We start from the raw sequence: 17,421 nt of genomic DNA on the forward strand, positions 1-17,421 counted from the left end.
ATAAATTCTACTCCAGCCCTCCATTTTAATTCTGTGTGTATCTCTCATTCTTAAATGAGTTTCTTATAAACAACATACTTTTGGATTCTGATTTTTAATCCACTCTACTATCCATTTCTCTTTTATGAGTGAGTTTATCCCATTCACATTCAAAGTTATAATTACTATTTGTGAATTTCCTTCTATCCCATTTTTACTCACTATTATCCTCAGCCTCTCTTTTTTATCCTATACTTATCTTATCTTCTCCCCTTACCCTCCTATTCTTCATTCTGCCCACCCTCCTAAGGCCCTTTCCTTATCTTGTCTCCTAGTCTTCTTATTTCTTCATAAGTTTAGAAGACTTTTATAGATTTTTAGATGTATATGTTGTTCCCTCTTTAACCAAGATATGATGAGAGTAAGGTCACAGCATTACTCTACTCATTTCCTCTGTATCGATTCTTCATTTCATGCATCATTTTTATGAGATAATTGCTTTTTACCTTTTCCTTCCAAATTTTGTTTTTAGAACCACCCCATCATTCTTAACTTGGCCCCATTTGTTCAAACTATCTCAGTAATGATGACAGTTTTAAGAATACTGATAACATTTTCATATCTAAGAAGTAAACAGGTTGATATTAATGAGTCCCTTATACTTAGTCTTTAATGTTTTCCTTATATTTTTCCTGAAACTTACATAGGAAATTTTCCTTTTAGTTCTGGTCTTTTTGTCACAAATACCTGAAAGTCTTTCAATTCATTAAATGCCCTTTTTTATTCAAGATTATGCTGAACTTTGCTGGGTAAGTTATTCTTGGTCACAAGGCCAGTTCTTTTGTTCTTCAAATATAATGTACCAAGACCTACAGTTTTTTTCTTATTTATTTAATATTTTTAGTTTTCAGCATTGAATTTTGCAAGATTTTGAATTAGAAATTTTCTGCCTATTTCTACCCTCCCCTCACTCCAAGATGGCATATATTTTGACTGCTCCATTCCCCAGTCAGTCCTCCTTTCTGTCACCCCACTAACCCCCATCCCTTTTTCCCTTACTTTCTTGTAGGGCAAGATAGTATTTTATGCCCCATTGACTGTATATCTTATTACCTAGTTGCATGCGAAAATGCCTTTTTTTAACATCTGCTTTTAAAACTTTGAGTTCCAAATTCTCTCCCTTCTTCCCTCCCCACCCACCCTCCATAAGAAGGCTTGCAATTCAACATAGGCCACACACGTATCACTATGTAAAACTCTTCCAAAATACTCATGTTCTGAAAAACTAACTGTATTTTTCTGGCTCCTACCCTGTCTCCCTTTGTTCAATTTTCTCCCTTGACCCTTTCCCTTTTCAGAAGTGGGTGCTTTTGATTACCTCCTCCCCATATCTGCCCTCACTTCTATCATCCCTCCTTTTTATCCCCTTCCTCCTTCTTTCCTGTGGAGTAAGATACCCAATTGAGTGAGTACATTATTCCCTCCTCAAGTCAAATCTTATGAGAGCAAGATTCACTCATTCCCCCCACCTGCCCTCTCTTCACTTCCAATGAACTGCTTTTTCTTGCCACTTTTATGTGAGATAATTTACCCCATTCTAGCTCTCCCCTTCTCCCTCTCTCAATATATTACTTTCTCATCTTTTAATTTGATTTTTTTTACGTATCATCCCTTCACATTCAAACTCACCCTGTTTCCTCTGTGTATGTGTATGTATGTATATATAAATATATATATATATATATATGTTTGTATGTATATACATATATGTATATATATGTATGTGTGTATGCATGTGCATATTCCCTTCAGCTACCCTAATACTGAGCTCTCATGAATCATGCACATCATCTTTCCATGTAGGATTGTCAACAAAACAGTTCAACTTTAGTAATCCCTTATGATTTCTCTTTCTTGTTTGCATTTTGATGCTTCCCTTGATTCTTGTGTTTGAAAGTCAAATTTTCTATTCAGCTCTGGTCTTTTCACTGAGAAAGCTTGAAAGTCCTCTATTTTATTGAAAATCCATATTTTGCCTTGGAGCCTTATGCTCAGTTTTGCTGAGTAGGTGATTCTTGGTTTTAATCCTAGCTCCATTGACCTCTGGAATATTCCAATCCCTTCAATCCCTTAATGTAGAAGCTGCTAGATCTTGTGTTGTCCTAATTGTGTTTCCACGATACTCAAATTGTTTCTTTCTGGCTGCTTGCAGTATTTTCTCCTTGATCTGGGAACTCTAGAATTTGGTGACAATATTCCTAGGAGTTTTCTTTTGGGAATCTTCTTCAGGAGGAAATCGGTGGATTCTTTCAATTTCTATTTTACCCTCTAGCTCTAGAATATCAGGGCAGTTCTCCTTGATAATGATGATGTCTAGGCTCTTTTTTTGATCATTGCTTTCAGGTAGTCCAACAATTTTTAAGTTATCTCTCCTGGATCTATTTTCCAGGTCAGTGGTTTTTCCAAGGAGATATTTCACATTGTCTTCCATTTTTTCATTCCTTTGGTTCTGTTTTATAATATCTTGATTTCTCATAAACTCACTAGCTTCCACTTGCTCCAGTCTAATTGTAAGGTACTATTTTCTTCAGTGGTCTTTTGGACCTCCTTTTCCATTTGACTAATTCTGCCTTTCAAGGCATTCTTCTCTTCATTGGCTTTTTGGAGCTCTTTTGCAATTTGGGTTAGTTTATTTTTAAGGTGTTATTTTCTTCAGTATTTTTTGGGTCTCCTTTACCAAGTGGTTGATTTCTTTTTCATCATTTTCTCACATCACTCTCATTTCTCTTCCTAATTTTTCCTCTACTTCTCTAACTTGCTTTTCCAAATCCTTATTGAGCTCTTCCATGGCCTGAGACCAATTCATATTTTTCTTGGAGGCTTTTGATGTAGCCTCTTTGACTTTGTTGACTTCTTCTGGCTGTATGTTTTGGTCTTCTTTGTCAGCAAAAAAAGATTCCAAAGTCTGAGTCTGAATCTGAGAGTTTTCACTGCCTGTTCATGTTCCCAGCCAACTACTTGACCCTTGAGCTTTTTGTCAGGGTATGACTGCTTGTAGAGTAGAGAGTACTTTGTCCCAAGCTTCAGGGGCTGTGCTTCTATTTTCAGAGCTACTTCTACATGGCAAGCTCTGCTACACTAGCGCTCTTTCTCCCCCAAGAACCGCCAACCAGGATTGCGGCCCAGATCAGGCAGGGCAAAGCAGGTTTTGCACTCCTGCTCTAATCTGCTGTTTAATTCTTCCCACCAGGTGGGCCTGGGACCAGAGGCCACTGCAGCTGTAGCTCTGGCAGCAGCCTCAGAGCTGCACCACTTCCGCCACTCCTGGGGCAGAGGCCAACTATTAACTCCTTTCACTCTGTCCCAGAAGCTTTTCCTACTAACCTTCTCTGTTGTCTTTGGTGTTTATGGGTTGAGAAGTCTGGTAAGTGCCACAGTTCACTGATTCAGGGAGCTACACCTGTTCCACCTGGCTCCTGGTCTTGTTGGTCCAGGCCGGCCCACACTGGACTCTGCTCTGCGCCGCTCCCAGCTCCATGTGATAGACCCTTCCCGGTACCATCCAGGCTGTCCTGGGCTGGACCCCTGCTTCCCTTTGCTATTTTGTGGGTTTGGCAGCTCTAGAATTTATTCAGAGCCATTTTATAGGTGTTTGGAGGGACCTGGGGGATGGCAGCTTAAGAAAGTCCCTGCTTTCCAGCCACCATCTTTCCATAGAGTCTTTTAGTGTAGAAGTATCTAGGTCTTGTAAAATCCTGATTGTATCTTCACAGCATTTAAATTGTTTTTTTTCTTGCTGTTTCCAATATTTTTTCCTCAACCTGTAAATTGTGAAACTTGGCTGTGACATTCCTGTAAATATTTTGCGGGGAGAAGGGGGTAGACAGGGAAATTGAGGTTAAGCGACTTGCCCAAAGCCACACAGCTAGTAAGTGTGGCAAGTGTCTGAGGTCAGAATTGAATTCAGGACCTCCTGACTGCAGGGCCCATGCTCTACACACTGTGCCACCTAGCAGCCCCTGTGTAAGTTTTCCTATGGGGATCTCTTTCAGGTGGTAAATGTTAGACTTTTTTTTCTATTTCTACTTTGCCCTCCTGTTCTAGAACTTCAGGACAATTTTCCTTAATAATTTCTTGAAATGCAGTATCAAGATTCTTTATTTGATCATAACTTTCAGATAGTGCACAATTTTTATATTGTCCCTCCTCAATCTGTTCTCCATATCAATTGTTTTTCTAATGAGATATTTCAGATTCCCTTCTATTTTTTGCATATTTATTTTCAAGGTTTTCGCCTTCCTTTTTTTCCTTCCTTCCTACCTACCTACTCATTTTATGGTTCTATTTGGGAGTATGATGGGATAGGAAATGAGAGGGAGAAAAAAATAAATATCAGTAATTTTTCTTTAAAAACACTCAACTCCAATGGCTCCCTCTTGCCTCTTAGATCAACTACAAACTTTTCTATTTTCTCTTGAATTTAAAGCCCATCAAAATTAAGTTCCAGCTTTACTTAATTTATTTTATATTACCCTTCTTCCTTTAAACTATGGTCCACCAAGGTGGTACTTATATTTCTTTCACATAGCTTTCCACATTTCACCTCCCTGTGCGAATAGGCTGTCCCCATGCATGAATGTAGTCTCTCCTCATCTCTACCTCTTAGATCCCTAGTTCTTTCAAATCTTAACTGAAACATTATCTCCTCCTAAATGAAAGCCTTTTCAGATTCCCCTAAAAAGTTAGGTCTCCTACTCATGAAATTACTTTGCATTTCCTTTATGTATAGTTGGTATCTAGCTGTATGTGTTTATATCATGTCCCTAATAGAATGTAAATTTCATGAGAGCAGAAATGGTTCTGTTTCTATCTTTCTCACTCTAGACAGGGCCTAGCACAGTACCTGGCTCAAGAGACATTTAACACCTACTGTTAAATGTTTACAATTTATTGATTGAATGAATCAATGATTGATTGATATAGTCATCCATTCTTATCATTAAATCCTCCTGTGAGGAGGAACCCAATACTTCTGAAAACAGTCCATTCCACTTTTAAACAGGTCCATTTGTGAAGAAATTTTCAATGCATCCAGCTGAAATCTACTTTGTTCATTATTCATAGGTTTTTACTTCTGTTGCCAAACAAAACAGTCTAATCCCTTTTTCACATGACAGACCTTCCAGTACTTGAAGATAGCCATAATGATCCTATGGAGTTTTCTCTTTCTAAGCTATATATGCCAGATTCCTTCTACTACTTTGCATATATCATAATATGCAGCCTCAATTTATCTGGGATAATCTCCTTTAGATGTGTACTGGCTTTTCTGACCTATTCCAGATGGACTACCGAGACCTGAACACAATCGTCTGTCTACAGCCTGATCATGGCAGTAGACAGTGGGAATTATTACCCCTTTGATTCTCTTCATTACACCACTGTTAACAAGTATGTAATTTATAAATCTTAGAGCAGCACATATATACCAGCTATTAATATTACTACTGATGGGTACACCACAGCATGTTAATCACATGCTGTTTGCTGCCCACAAAAATTCCCATTTTTTTTTTCCAGACACACTGCTACCTACTCAATTCTCCTATGTCATGTAGTTAAGGATCTCATTAAAAAAACAAGAGTAACATCTTTTGTCTTATTAAATTTCACATGATTGTAATTCGACTAACATTCTAACCTATCAAGATCTAATAATAACTGTTAATAATATATTTATATAGTTCTTTAAGTTTGCAAGGCACTTTACAAATATTATCTCATTTTATCCTTAGAACAATTGAAGTAGACAGAGGCTGTCCTTACTCACATTTTAGAGATAAGGAAACTGAGGCAGCCAGAAATTAAGTAATACCCAGACTCACACAGCTAGTAAGTGTTTGAAGTTGAGTTAGAACTCAGATCTTTCTGAATCCAAGTCCAGTGCTCTAATCACTGTACCACCTGAATGCCATCCAAATAGTTAGCTTTGCTTACCGTATTTGTTCATCTGATAACTTTGCCATCTAGGCCTACAACCAAGTCATTGATAAAACTCTTAAACTCTCTGGGGAAATCCTCTAGATTCTACTTTCTAATTGCCATCTCAGCATTGGTGACTTGCCCTTGGTGTTACATATTCAACCTGGTTTGAATTACTATACTATCATCCAGCCTACATTATCCCCCATCTTTTGAACTTTGGCAATTATTTTGGTAAAAAAAGAAAGATAAGTGAAACTTGCAGGATTGCCCATACCTGTCAGTGTAGTGCAGTTCTGTGTACATGTGTCCTTCAGGAATAATTACACTAAGCAGAAGGAAACAGTATAAGATGAATATATGGGACACAGTCCAATTGGCTAGACTTCAGGATAGACTGAAAGAGTAATAGTAACAAAAACATAATAGCTCACATATTTATGGCTTTGCAAAGCACTTTTCTCACATTATCCATGGAAGGCAGGTAGGGAGAATAGAATCATCATTTTGCCAGTAGGGGAAACTGTGGCAATGTGACTTCTCTAAGATTGTATCAACAATTAAAGGTACCACATGCTCTTTTCTACATCTAGTATTACATTTGATTGTAGCTCTTCAAGGTATACAGAGAAGAGATTGTTATTCTATTCTGCAGATAAGTAAATTGAGAGATTTACTAATTGGGAATTGAGAAATTGGGAGAGTTGAGTGACTTGCTAAAATCAGTAGGGAAGTGGTCAAACAAAGATGAAAGCTGAGTCTTCTAAACTATCACATCCAAGGTGCTCCCTACTTCACCACACTAATAATGTGTTAAAGTGAAAATGGAAAATGAGAAAATGAACTCCCTGAGCAATCAGGTTTGGTCCTCATGGTTAGAGCAAAGTTTAAGGACTCATTATATTCATGAGTTGGCTGTGAAGCTGTGCAGTGTCCCCAAGGGAAAATAAATAACAGTCCTTGGGAGAATGTCCAAAGTCTATATAAAACCCCTACTGATCACTCTTCAGCCACTGACAACCAAACAGGACTCTCTTAGGGTTCCCTGGCATGTAGGCAGAACCTCTCAGAATCACTCATTCATGTATCTGACATTTGTTATTCATTCCTAATATTCACATGACTAGATACTTGATTAACCTTCTTTTCTGGAGCACCATCAGTCTTTTCCTTAACATCAGGTAGGTTCTAAGACATCAAATTCTAGATATCAGAATGCATACATGGGAGGGGTATGTGTGATACTGGATTGAGGGATGTACTTAGAGACAGAGACAGTTGGGTCCAGAAACTGCCCCTGACACTTAAGAGCAATGTGACCATGGACAAGCACTTAAAAACTTTCTGAGGCTCAGTGTCCTCATTAGTAAAATGGAAACTAATAATGACTATAGTACTTTCCCATAAAATAAAGTATGCAAAGTGTTTTGGAAACTCTAAAGGGTGTGTAAATTCTAACAAATGTTATCTACAATGCTCAGGTTTTCAATCTGAGAATCTGAGAATGGGTCAGAGCTGTGATTTTTTTAATGCAGAGAGAACTTTAATTAAAAATGAATATTTTTAAAATACATACAGAGCACTTTACATTAATGTAAAGGAGGAACAATAATGGGAGGGAGGATGATATAAAAATTAGAGAGGACATGGTTCTTGACCACAGTGATAAATCACATTTAGAGAAATTTCATATGTTAAATCAAAAAACAAATGGCAAATCTTTGAAGTGCCATGATGAGTATTAGCACTACTTGGTAAATGAGAAGATTAGGGCTGAGACTTTAAGTGACTTCCCCAGGGTCATACAGCTAACAGGTGTCTGATGTGGGATTCAAACCCAGGTCTTCCTGACTCCAAGTCTAGACCTTTATCTATTACTCCTTGCTGTCTCAAAGACCTTATGGTCTAGAATATTTTCTATCTTTTTCTCCCTATGACTCTATGCTCCTAAGAAACCTTTTCCATTTGTTATGATATATAAGCCCCACAACCTATGTAGTTCATCGAAACTCTCATGTCTAAGCACTTTAGGGGTTGCAAAGTTTTCGCTCATCCAAAATATAACAAACAAAAAACTTGTGACATAGTTCATGTGGGTATTAATATCTCCATTTCACAAAATGAGACAGAAATCAATAAGATTTAATTGTCACTCAGTCAACTGATATTTATTATGCACCTCCCAGGTGAGTTCTGGAGATGCAAAAAGATTCAAGTGGTCTACACTCTCAAGGACTTCATTACTCAATAGAGGAGACACCTTGCATAATTGAAATAGTGCTTCAGAACACTTTCCTTTACAAGTTTGCCATGAGGATAAAATGAGATGATATATATAATTTTGTTGTTCATGCTTTTTCAATTATGTTTGATTCTTAGTGTCCTCATTTGAAGTTTTCTTGGCAAAGATACTGGAGTGGTTTGCCATTTCCTTTTCCAGCTCATTTTACAGGTGAGGAAACTGAGGCAAGCAGGGGTAAATGACTTGTCTAGGATCACAGAGCCAACAATCATGATTTGAACTCAGGAAGATGAATCTTCCTGACTCCAGGCCCAGCACTGTATGTAAATGGCTTTGCAAATTTTCAGTGCTAATTAAGAACTGGCTATTGTCATTATTAAAACCAAGAGTTATAAAGCAACATCCATGAGGTAAAGTTATAGGTGACTTCAGAAAGGTAAGGCACAGGCTGGGGGATGAGGTAAAGATAATTAGACTAACAGAAATGTGTTTAATAAGAGAGAGACAGAGTACCAGTTCTCCTTAATGAAAGATGTGTTCATGGCAAGGGTCATGCCAGAAGCAGATACTTAGAACCTACATATACTATATTATCTCAGATTCTCATGTTTAATATAGATAGATAGATAGATAGATAGATAGATAGATAGATAGATAGATAGATAGATAGACAGTAATTAAAGTAGATAGGCACATTCCCTTCACCTTGTAGTCTTAAAAATTTGCCTGGGGCACCAGGAGGTTAAGTAACTTGCTCAGGATCATTAAACCTGCATGATCAGAGGCAGGACTATATTAGTTAATAACAATTAATGAATCCATCAAATACACACTAAATGAATTTTCTAATATGATTAATATGGACCCCAGCATTAAATACAATGTAAACATTTTAAAATTTATTCAGTACCCAATCCAGTACATATTTATTAAGCACCTACTATGTACCTGACACTGTGCTAAGTGCTGGGGATACAAATAGCAATAAGAATATCAGTCCCTGCCCTCAAGCAGCTTACCCATCATCTTTGCCCATCAATTGAGAAATGGCAAAACAAGCTATGGTATTTGATTGTAATGGAATGTTATCACGCTATAAGAAATGACAAGTAGCATGATTTCAGAAAAATCTGGAAGACTTACATAGACTGATGCATAGTGAGGGGAACAGAACCAGAAGAATGTTGTACACAGTAACAGCAATGTTGCTTAATAAAGAACTAGTTACCCAAAACGTACTTCGACCTATGTCAAAAGACATGGACCCAGGGCAAAGACTCTCCTTCTGGAAAGAAAAGTCAATTCTAGTCAATGCTATGGAAGAAACAGAACAAGTTTTCAGGGGAAGAACAGCTAGCAAATACTTTTTCCTGAGAAAGTTTCTTAATGTTATTGTTCCTGCTGCTCTAGTTTTTCCCTTCCTCCTAGTCTTAAGACTGGGTGCATTGGGGCTTCCACGTTCTAAAAGAATGATAGCAGAGAAATCATTGGAGCTCTTAGTTCAAAGAGAGAAATTGCTCTTCTCTTGTCAGAGAGACACTAGTAAAACCGAGACTGGTAAGGAATAGAAGTAGCCATCAGAGCTGATGGAGCAGCCATAAGGAGCAGCCACACAAGACCAACAGAGAGTAATACCCCACAGAAATGATGTGCCAAATAAGTAGTATGTGCCAAAGAGAGAAAGGCAAGTGAGAAGGAGGTCCAGCAGGAGCAGCATTAATGACATTAGCTCCTGAAGCGTTGGAGACATGAGCTGCTACTCCACAAGTATTCTCTGGTAGCATGCATCCCCTATGTGAATAGTTTTTCATGAACAGATCCTACATGTATCTGTTCTTCCCAACAATAGTGTTTATTTGTTGGAGGAGGTGGCCCAAGTTTACGTGAAATATATTTTATTGCTGCTTTTATTCCTTTTGCTGTTTCACAGAATGTCTTTGTTTTGAACTAATTTTAAGCCCAAGTCATGATTTCGAGTGGATGTGGACTCATACAGTGAGTCTTTGAACGAGAGATAAGCTTGTCTGGGGGAACATCTTTGTAAATGAGAACTTAAGCAAAATTGTTGTATTTAGCCCCAAACCAGCTGTAAATAATTGCCTGCCAGTCACCCAGTCAATTAATCAATAGCATTTATTAAACATTTCTGAATCAGTACTATGCTAAGTGCTAAGAATACAAATACTAGCAGAAAGAAAGCTAGTCTGCCTTCAGGAGCTTTACATTTTAATGGGGAATTACAACACTCAGAGCATAAAAGGAAATTGAGAGGGGAAGGGGGAACGTACTCCACATGAGGACTTGGGAGAGAAAATTCAAAGTGTGGCTTGGAGATGAGATGTGACTGGCCCAGATGACCTCCTTAAAGGAGGATCTTGGAGTAGAAATCTATTTGGAAGAAGAGGCTGCAATATGTGAATGCCAAGGCTGGAGTGAGCTCCCAGAAATTCCAGAGTGCTGCGTGATGAGGAATGAAAATATACCTAATAGATACAAGATAACCCAACACGGAAACTATCGCGTAATAAGCAATAGGTAACTTTCACTGTAAAGGTGAAACAACTTGTTACCCTTTCTGCTGGCTTTAGAAACTGGACCCTATTACAAAAGAGGAGAGTTAAATCAGAATTTAGATCACAAATAAATTTAGACAGTTTATTCTTTGAGTGAGCACATGACCAGAGTTTTTCAGAAGCCTGAGCAAGGGAAGGAAGATGAAGGTCTTATCTCCTTGTAAACAGGCCATGGAATGAGTCTATCTCCCAAATTTTCTTCTTTCCTTAATTCTACTCCACTCTCACTCCAATAGGAAACAGTGTTCAAAATTCCCAAAGTATAGATTTTAAAGGAAAGAGTGAATCACATTTCACTTCCTCATTAATAGGCACCGAGGAATCTCTGGAAAGTGAGTGAATAGCACTCACACATGTCAGGGATGGGACATTTCCCATAACAAAGGGGAGTCCTATGCACCTGAGCTGTCCCATCTCCCATCACCACCAAATGTACATACTGCCTTGGAGGACTGTAACATCCCTTACTTTCCCCTTACCAAGTTTTCAGTTTGTAGTGGATAATTTCCTGTAATAAATCACATCATTACACTCAGTACCTGAATGTGGGTTTCCCCACTTCATTTCATAGTATGGACATTGAAACACCACATATTTCTAATTTGGAGGTCTTTACTAATAAATATGGACATTGGAATGCATTGGGCAAATAGGTCATCTCCCCAATTTAACACTCCTAGGACATACACAGAGGGTCCTTATTTAAATTGCTGTACTCTGTACCCCTAATTTAATGGCCTCTCTTGTCCAATCCTACTTTGAGATTCTGTGACTCTGTCTTTAGCAATGTTTCTTGGTGAGTAGAAATTATAAATTAGGGACAGCTAGGTGGCATATGGAATAGGCCACAGGTCAGGAGTCAAGAGGACCTGAGTTCAAATCCAGCCTCAGAAACTTGCCATAGTAGCTGTGTGACCCAACTCAAGTCACTTAATCCCAATTGCCTCACAAAAAGTTGTAATTTATCAAATATGAGAGACTACTTGTATTTCCCACTGATTCCTATTCCGATGCCTCATTATGGTGTGAAGGGAAACCTCTAGCAGGGCATCCCCAACTAAAAAACCTTTGAGAAGAGCCTGTGGATGGAGTGACCTTTGTTCTGATGTCCTAAGACTAGTCTAGCTTTGTGTGGAGAGGCTCACCACTGGAGTATAGCTGCCATGTGATGATGTGTTTTAGTTGTGGCAATTCATGAATCCGACCAAAGGGAAAAAAATGGCTTTCAGTCTTCTGGGTGGCACGCTTTGGATTTCATAGTGGTGATGGCAGGGTACTGACAAGTTTGCCAGGTGGTGTTGAGAAGCATCAAATGACAAATCAATCCATAAGATAATAGATTTCTGGAAAGGACCTAAAAGGTTGTTGAGTCCATCCTTTTTGTACAGTGGAGAAAATTTTTGAAAGAGACAGTAAGTGATCGGGGAGTACATGTCAGAGGCAAGGTCTGAAACCAGGTCTTGGGGCACCAGATCCAGTTCTACTTTCACTGGATCGTTCTTCCTGTTTCTATTGATTGATTTCCATTGCTATGAAACTTAGATCTGCACATGCCAGTCCCATACTCAAAGGTCTTCAGTGGTTCTCTACCGTCTCAAGGACATAATACAACTTCTTCCTTTTTATGTCATGTTACTGCCCTTCACATGTCAACATTATGGTCAACCTGAGCTAGCAGCCTGTTCCTCATTCAGGATAGTCCAGTCAAACATGGACCTCTATATCAAAAATACCCTCCCTCCTCACCTCCAACATTATTGTTCAAATTATAGCTTTCGTGTAATGACTGAGGCCAACCCAATTCGTTTGTTTCTTTCTGTGTCTGTGTCTATATATACATGTGTGTATATGTGTTAATGCCCAAACCCAATTGGTTTGTGTTTAGATTCATATACACTTGTATATGAATATGTATGTCTACATGTATATAAGATATATATATATATATATCTTAAGATATATAAGAATATGTATATCTGTATATGTGTATTTGTACCCAAACCCAGTTGGTCTGTTCATATAATATTTACATACACACATACAGATAAATAGATAAGATAGATAAATATATACATATATGCCTATATATTACATACCTATATGTATATATACATACTGTAATACATATATTATATATAATATACATGTGTATATATTTGTATATGTTATGTGAGTATATTCATGTGTGTAATATGAAGATTATAAACACTTTACAAATATTCCATTTTAGCCTCAGTAGCCCTGTGCAGTAGATATAATTATTATCTGTTTTAAAGCTAAGGAAATTGAGGCAGACAGAGTTTAAGTGACAAGCCCAAGGTCACACAGATATTAAGTGTCCAAGGCCAGATTTCAGCTCAGGACTTCCTGAGAAAAGGCCTAGCACTCTATCCCTTTTGGCATGTAGCAGGAGCTAATGAAAAATGGTAAGCAAAGGCATCTTTCCCAAAGAAATTTGGATCATTCAATCTGCTGGTCCTAAATATCCATGATGGCATCAGTGAGATGCTTCCGGACCATCCCTATCACCACCCCTGCTACTAGAGAAGTCCTTGACAGTGACTAATTGCAGGGAGTTAATTCTAATGGTTTTTCTGTTTTACAGGTCAATGACCTAGCTCCAAAATGGCATCTATAGATAACAGGACACATGTGAAAGAGTTCATCCTTTTGGGATTAACAGATGCCCCAGAGCTTCAGGTGCCCCTCTTTATCCTGTTCACCCTCATCTACCTCATCACCATGGTGGGGAACCTGGGCATGATAGCCTTGATCTCCCAGGACTCCCATCTCCACACTCCCATGTATTTTTTCCTTAGTAACCTCTCTCTGGTGGATTTTGCTTACTCCTCAGTTATTACACCCAAGGTCATGGCTGGGTTTCTCACAGGGAATAAGGCCATCTCTTACAATGGATGTGCTACACAAATGTTCTTTTTTATAGCCTTTGCAACCACTGAAAATTATCTCCTGGCTGTTATGGCCTATGATCGCCAGGCAGCTGTCTGTAGGCCCCTCCATTACACTACCACCATGACATCAAGTGTGTGTGCCAGTCTGGCCATTGGTTCCTATGTCTGTGGCTTTCTGGATTCTGCTATCCACACATTTTTCACCTTTAGCCTGTCCTTTTGTAGTTCCAATGTGATCCATCACTTCTTCTGTGATATTCCTGTCCTCCTGGCTCTCTCCTGCTCTGATACCCACACCACTCAATGGCTGGTCTTTTTACTAGGGGGATTCAGTGGCTTTTGTGCCATCCTAGTCATCTTGAAGTCCTACCTGTTCATCTTTAGAACCATCCTGAGGATCCACTCTGCTGAGGGTAGGCAGAAAGCATTCTCTACCTGTGCCTCCCACCTGTCAACAGTCTGCCTATTGTATGGGACAGTCAGTTTCATTTACTTCAAACCCAGTTCCAGTCATTCCATGGACACAGACAAAGTGGTGTCAGTGTTCTACACCATGGCCATTCCCATGCTCAACCCTCTGGTCTATAGCTTGAGAAACAAAGATGTCAAGAGTGCTTTCAGGAAAGCTACCTGGGGGGTGGGGGAGCAATGACTTTCTTAGATTTATGCTTCTTTAAGGGACAAAACACTATCTCAATCTTTGTCTTTATTTTTCTTGGGTTTTTTGTTTGTTTTTTTTTCTTTCACAACGCAACTAATATGTAAGTTTTTTGCATGACTGATCATGTATAACCTATATCAAATCACTTGCCTTCTCAAGGATGGAAGGAAGGAGAAAGAGAATTTCAAACTCAATATTTTTAAGTAATTGGGAAAAATAAAATATTAAATAGAAAAAATGATCTGGGTCTTTTAGAGTTCTACAAGCTGGATATGAATGAACAGTGTGAGATGGCAAATGGCTAATGTTAATGACTAGGATTTATTAAGGAAAACATAATGTTCAAAATGAGGGAGGTAAAGAAACTAAAGTACTAGCAAAGCAAATTTGAGCATTCTATTAAGACTTGGTCTCTTAAATTAGTTGCCTCAGTCAAATCCACAACCACTTGAAAGAATTCAATTTAATAATATACACAAGAAAAAATAAAGGATGAGGACTGAATATTGATCAAATCATGATATGAAATAGGATGGTTAGTCCATTGTGCTAACTGTGGAAAGACATCACTGAAAAGGAAAATTAAAGTTTGTAGGATTGCATCTGGGAAGTTATGCAACCCTTTCAGTGATCCAAGCTGCTCCCTAACACACACATGCTCAGAGAATCATTTTGAAAGCACTAATATTCTTCTGGAAATGCTACATGGATGTGAATCAACAACATTGCAATCTCTAATGAATAAAAATTGTAATAGACACAAAGAAAAATAGAGAGAAGAAAGACAAAAGTCCAATCTCTAATATTCTCTTCTTGTTCTCACGTAGGACACTACCCTTTCTTGGGCTACCATTACCTTTCATCTACACTAGTAAATAGCCTAATTGAACTCTGTCTCAAGTCTACCTTCATTCTATCCTCTCCAAATAATTGTCAAATTGCCTTAAATAAGCTGCCAGATGATTACATGCTAGAGCTAGAAAAAAATGTAGTATTTGAATTCTTCTGGAGAAATATAACATCAAGAATCCCTGAGAAAATAATGTAGAAAAAATTAAGAAGATGCCTAGCAGCACCAAATCTCAAACTTTAATAAAAAGTAAAAATCATCCAAATAATCAGCTTTCATTTGAAAATACAGAGAGATTTTGATCAATGGCACTGATTTGATGAACAAAATAGTAAAACAAATGAACATAGTAGCACAGGGTCAGATAAATCCAAAGATCTTGATATCAGGACACATCCTCTTTGATTAAAAATTTCTGGGAAAACCAGAAAGTAGTCTGTCAGAAATGTTGTATAGACCAATAACTCACACAACATTCTGACATAAATTTCCATTTAATATGTGGCTTTAGACAAAAGAGATGTCATCCTATGTAAATTAGAGGAGCAAGGAAAACTTACTTGCAGCTCTATGGAGAGCATAAAAGTTCATGAAGAAGGAAGGGATAAAGGAAGATCAAATGGACAATTTTAATTATGTTAAATCAAAAAAATTTTTTGCACAAACAATAAAAAGGGAAATAAGAATTGTGAAAAAATCTTTGCAAGTCTCTCTGAAAAAGATCTAATTTCCCATATATGTATACACACATAAATATATATTCATATATAATATATACACATATATACATATATACAGCTTATTAGTATAAACTATATATGGTTTAATACATATGTGTGTGTATATATGTGTATGTATACATACACACAGATAGGATATGCCTCTTGTTCTTATAACTCTAAGTGATTTAGTACTACAACTGATTCAGCTTTATAAGGCCAACACCTCTATCCCAACAGAAAAATGGGATATTTTGGGATCTCCCCAAAGAATATGATTAGAAAGTTTTCAAAGAACTAAATCCAAGCTAGCAGTACCCACAAGAAAAATGCTCTCAGTGATTAGGCAAATGATGCAAATTATGATGTAAATTAGGTGAATGATATAAATCAAAGCAATATTGAAGTTCTACCTCATGCCAATCAGACTGGCAAAGATGATAATAAATATTGGAGGAGCTGCAGGAAAATAGGTGACAGCCTGTGAAAATCAATTTCACTTTAAACCATTTTTTCAGCCTCTTGCTGGAATTCTTCCTTATTTCTACTTTTTTTCTTGTAATTCATCATTCCTTATTAAGTAGTTTATAAAATACTTTTGCCTTACTAGTCCTATAGCTAACAGGGCACTGTCCCAATGATATCATAATGGTTCCTTGTCTGAAACAATATGTATTTTTGAGTCCCTTAAGAAGCTCAGAGCTTTCAAGTGGAGCGTGACTTTCATGTCTAACTTCCTTCCCTCCAGTCCCATCATGTGTTCACCACTGCTCAAACTGAGACCCACTGAGACTCTGCCAACATCTCTTCTCTGCCATCCTTTTGAGTAGCAGGAATGTTTTTAGGAGATAGTTTGGGGGTGGGATGTCACTATATTTGAACTTCCTTAAAAAGTAATCTGATGGCAATTGAGATGATAAGGATGCAATGTACATGGAAGAATATATTTTTTTGGAAAATGAAAGAGGCAGGAGGAGGAAAGGAAGTGCCAGGGGAATAAGAATCTTCCCCAGTGGCCAGACTTCTAGGAGACAAGTTTAAAAGGTTTTCAGTGGCAGAAAGATCTTGTTCCTGACCCCCCAAATCCATGGATCCCAGGTAATAAGTGTCTTGGGAACAAGAAATTAACCTCAAAAGACCCAAGGATTCTAACATCCTGGCTGCTGAGCAAATGATAAAACTCTGCCTCAGGAGAGAGAGGGCTTAGAAAGGGAAGACTCGTGCTCCAAAGCAGCACAAATGGCCTGAAACTACTCACTAACCATCATGAACTGTTTGGAAAATGAATGACTCGCAACAGAAGGGAAAAAGTATTTGAGACAGGCACTAGCTAAGTCCTGGTGAATCCCTAGAAGTAAGAGTTTGCACCATTGATAGACACACCAGAATGATTCTCATTATGGAAGATGATTGGATTGTGTTAGGGGACTTATGGATTAACTAAGTGGATAACTAATTAATACAATGGCTACTCAGTGGGAAGAGTATGGACAACAAGCTGCT

At 37.9% G+C, this 17,421-nt stretch overlaps 1 protein-coding gene across 1 annotated transcript; it reads left to right on the forward strand.

Moving 5' to 3' along the window:
• Positions 1–13,401: 13,401 nt before the first annotated feature.
• On the forward strand, positions 13,402–14,340 carry LOC118855156 (olfactory receptor 5B2-like). The gene has a single exon (XM_036765253.1). The coding sequence runs from the start codon at positions 13,402–13,404 to the stop codon at positions 14,338–14,340; it is 939 nt and encodes a 312-aa protein (XP_036621148.1).
• Positions 14,341–17,421: the final 3,081 nt, after the last annotated feature.

Source organism: Trichosurus vulpecula, chromosome 6, assembly GCF_011100635.1.
Source record: "Trichosurus vulpecula isolate mTriVul1 chromosome 6, mTriVul1.pri, whole genome shotgun sequence".
Taxonomy (NCBI): Eukaryota; Metazoa; Chordata; class Mammalia; order Diprotodontia; family Phalangeridae; genus Trichosurus; species Trichosurus vulpecula.

Bases quoted from the DNA above. Each gene is read 5' to 3' on its own strand.
- LOC118855156 (XM_036765253.1), top strand. From the start codon at position 13,402: ATGGCATCTATAGATAACAGGACACATGTGAAAGAGTTCATCCTTTTG.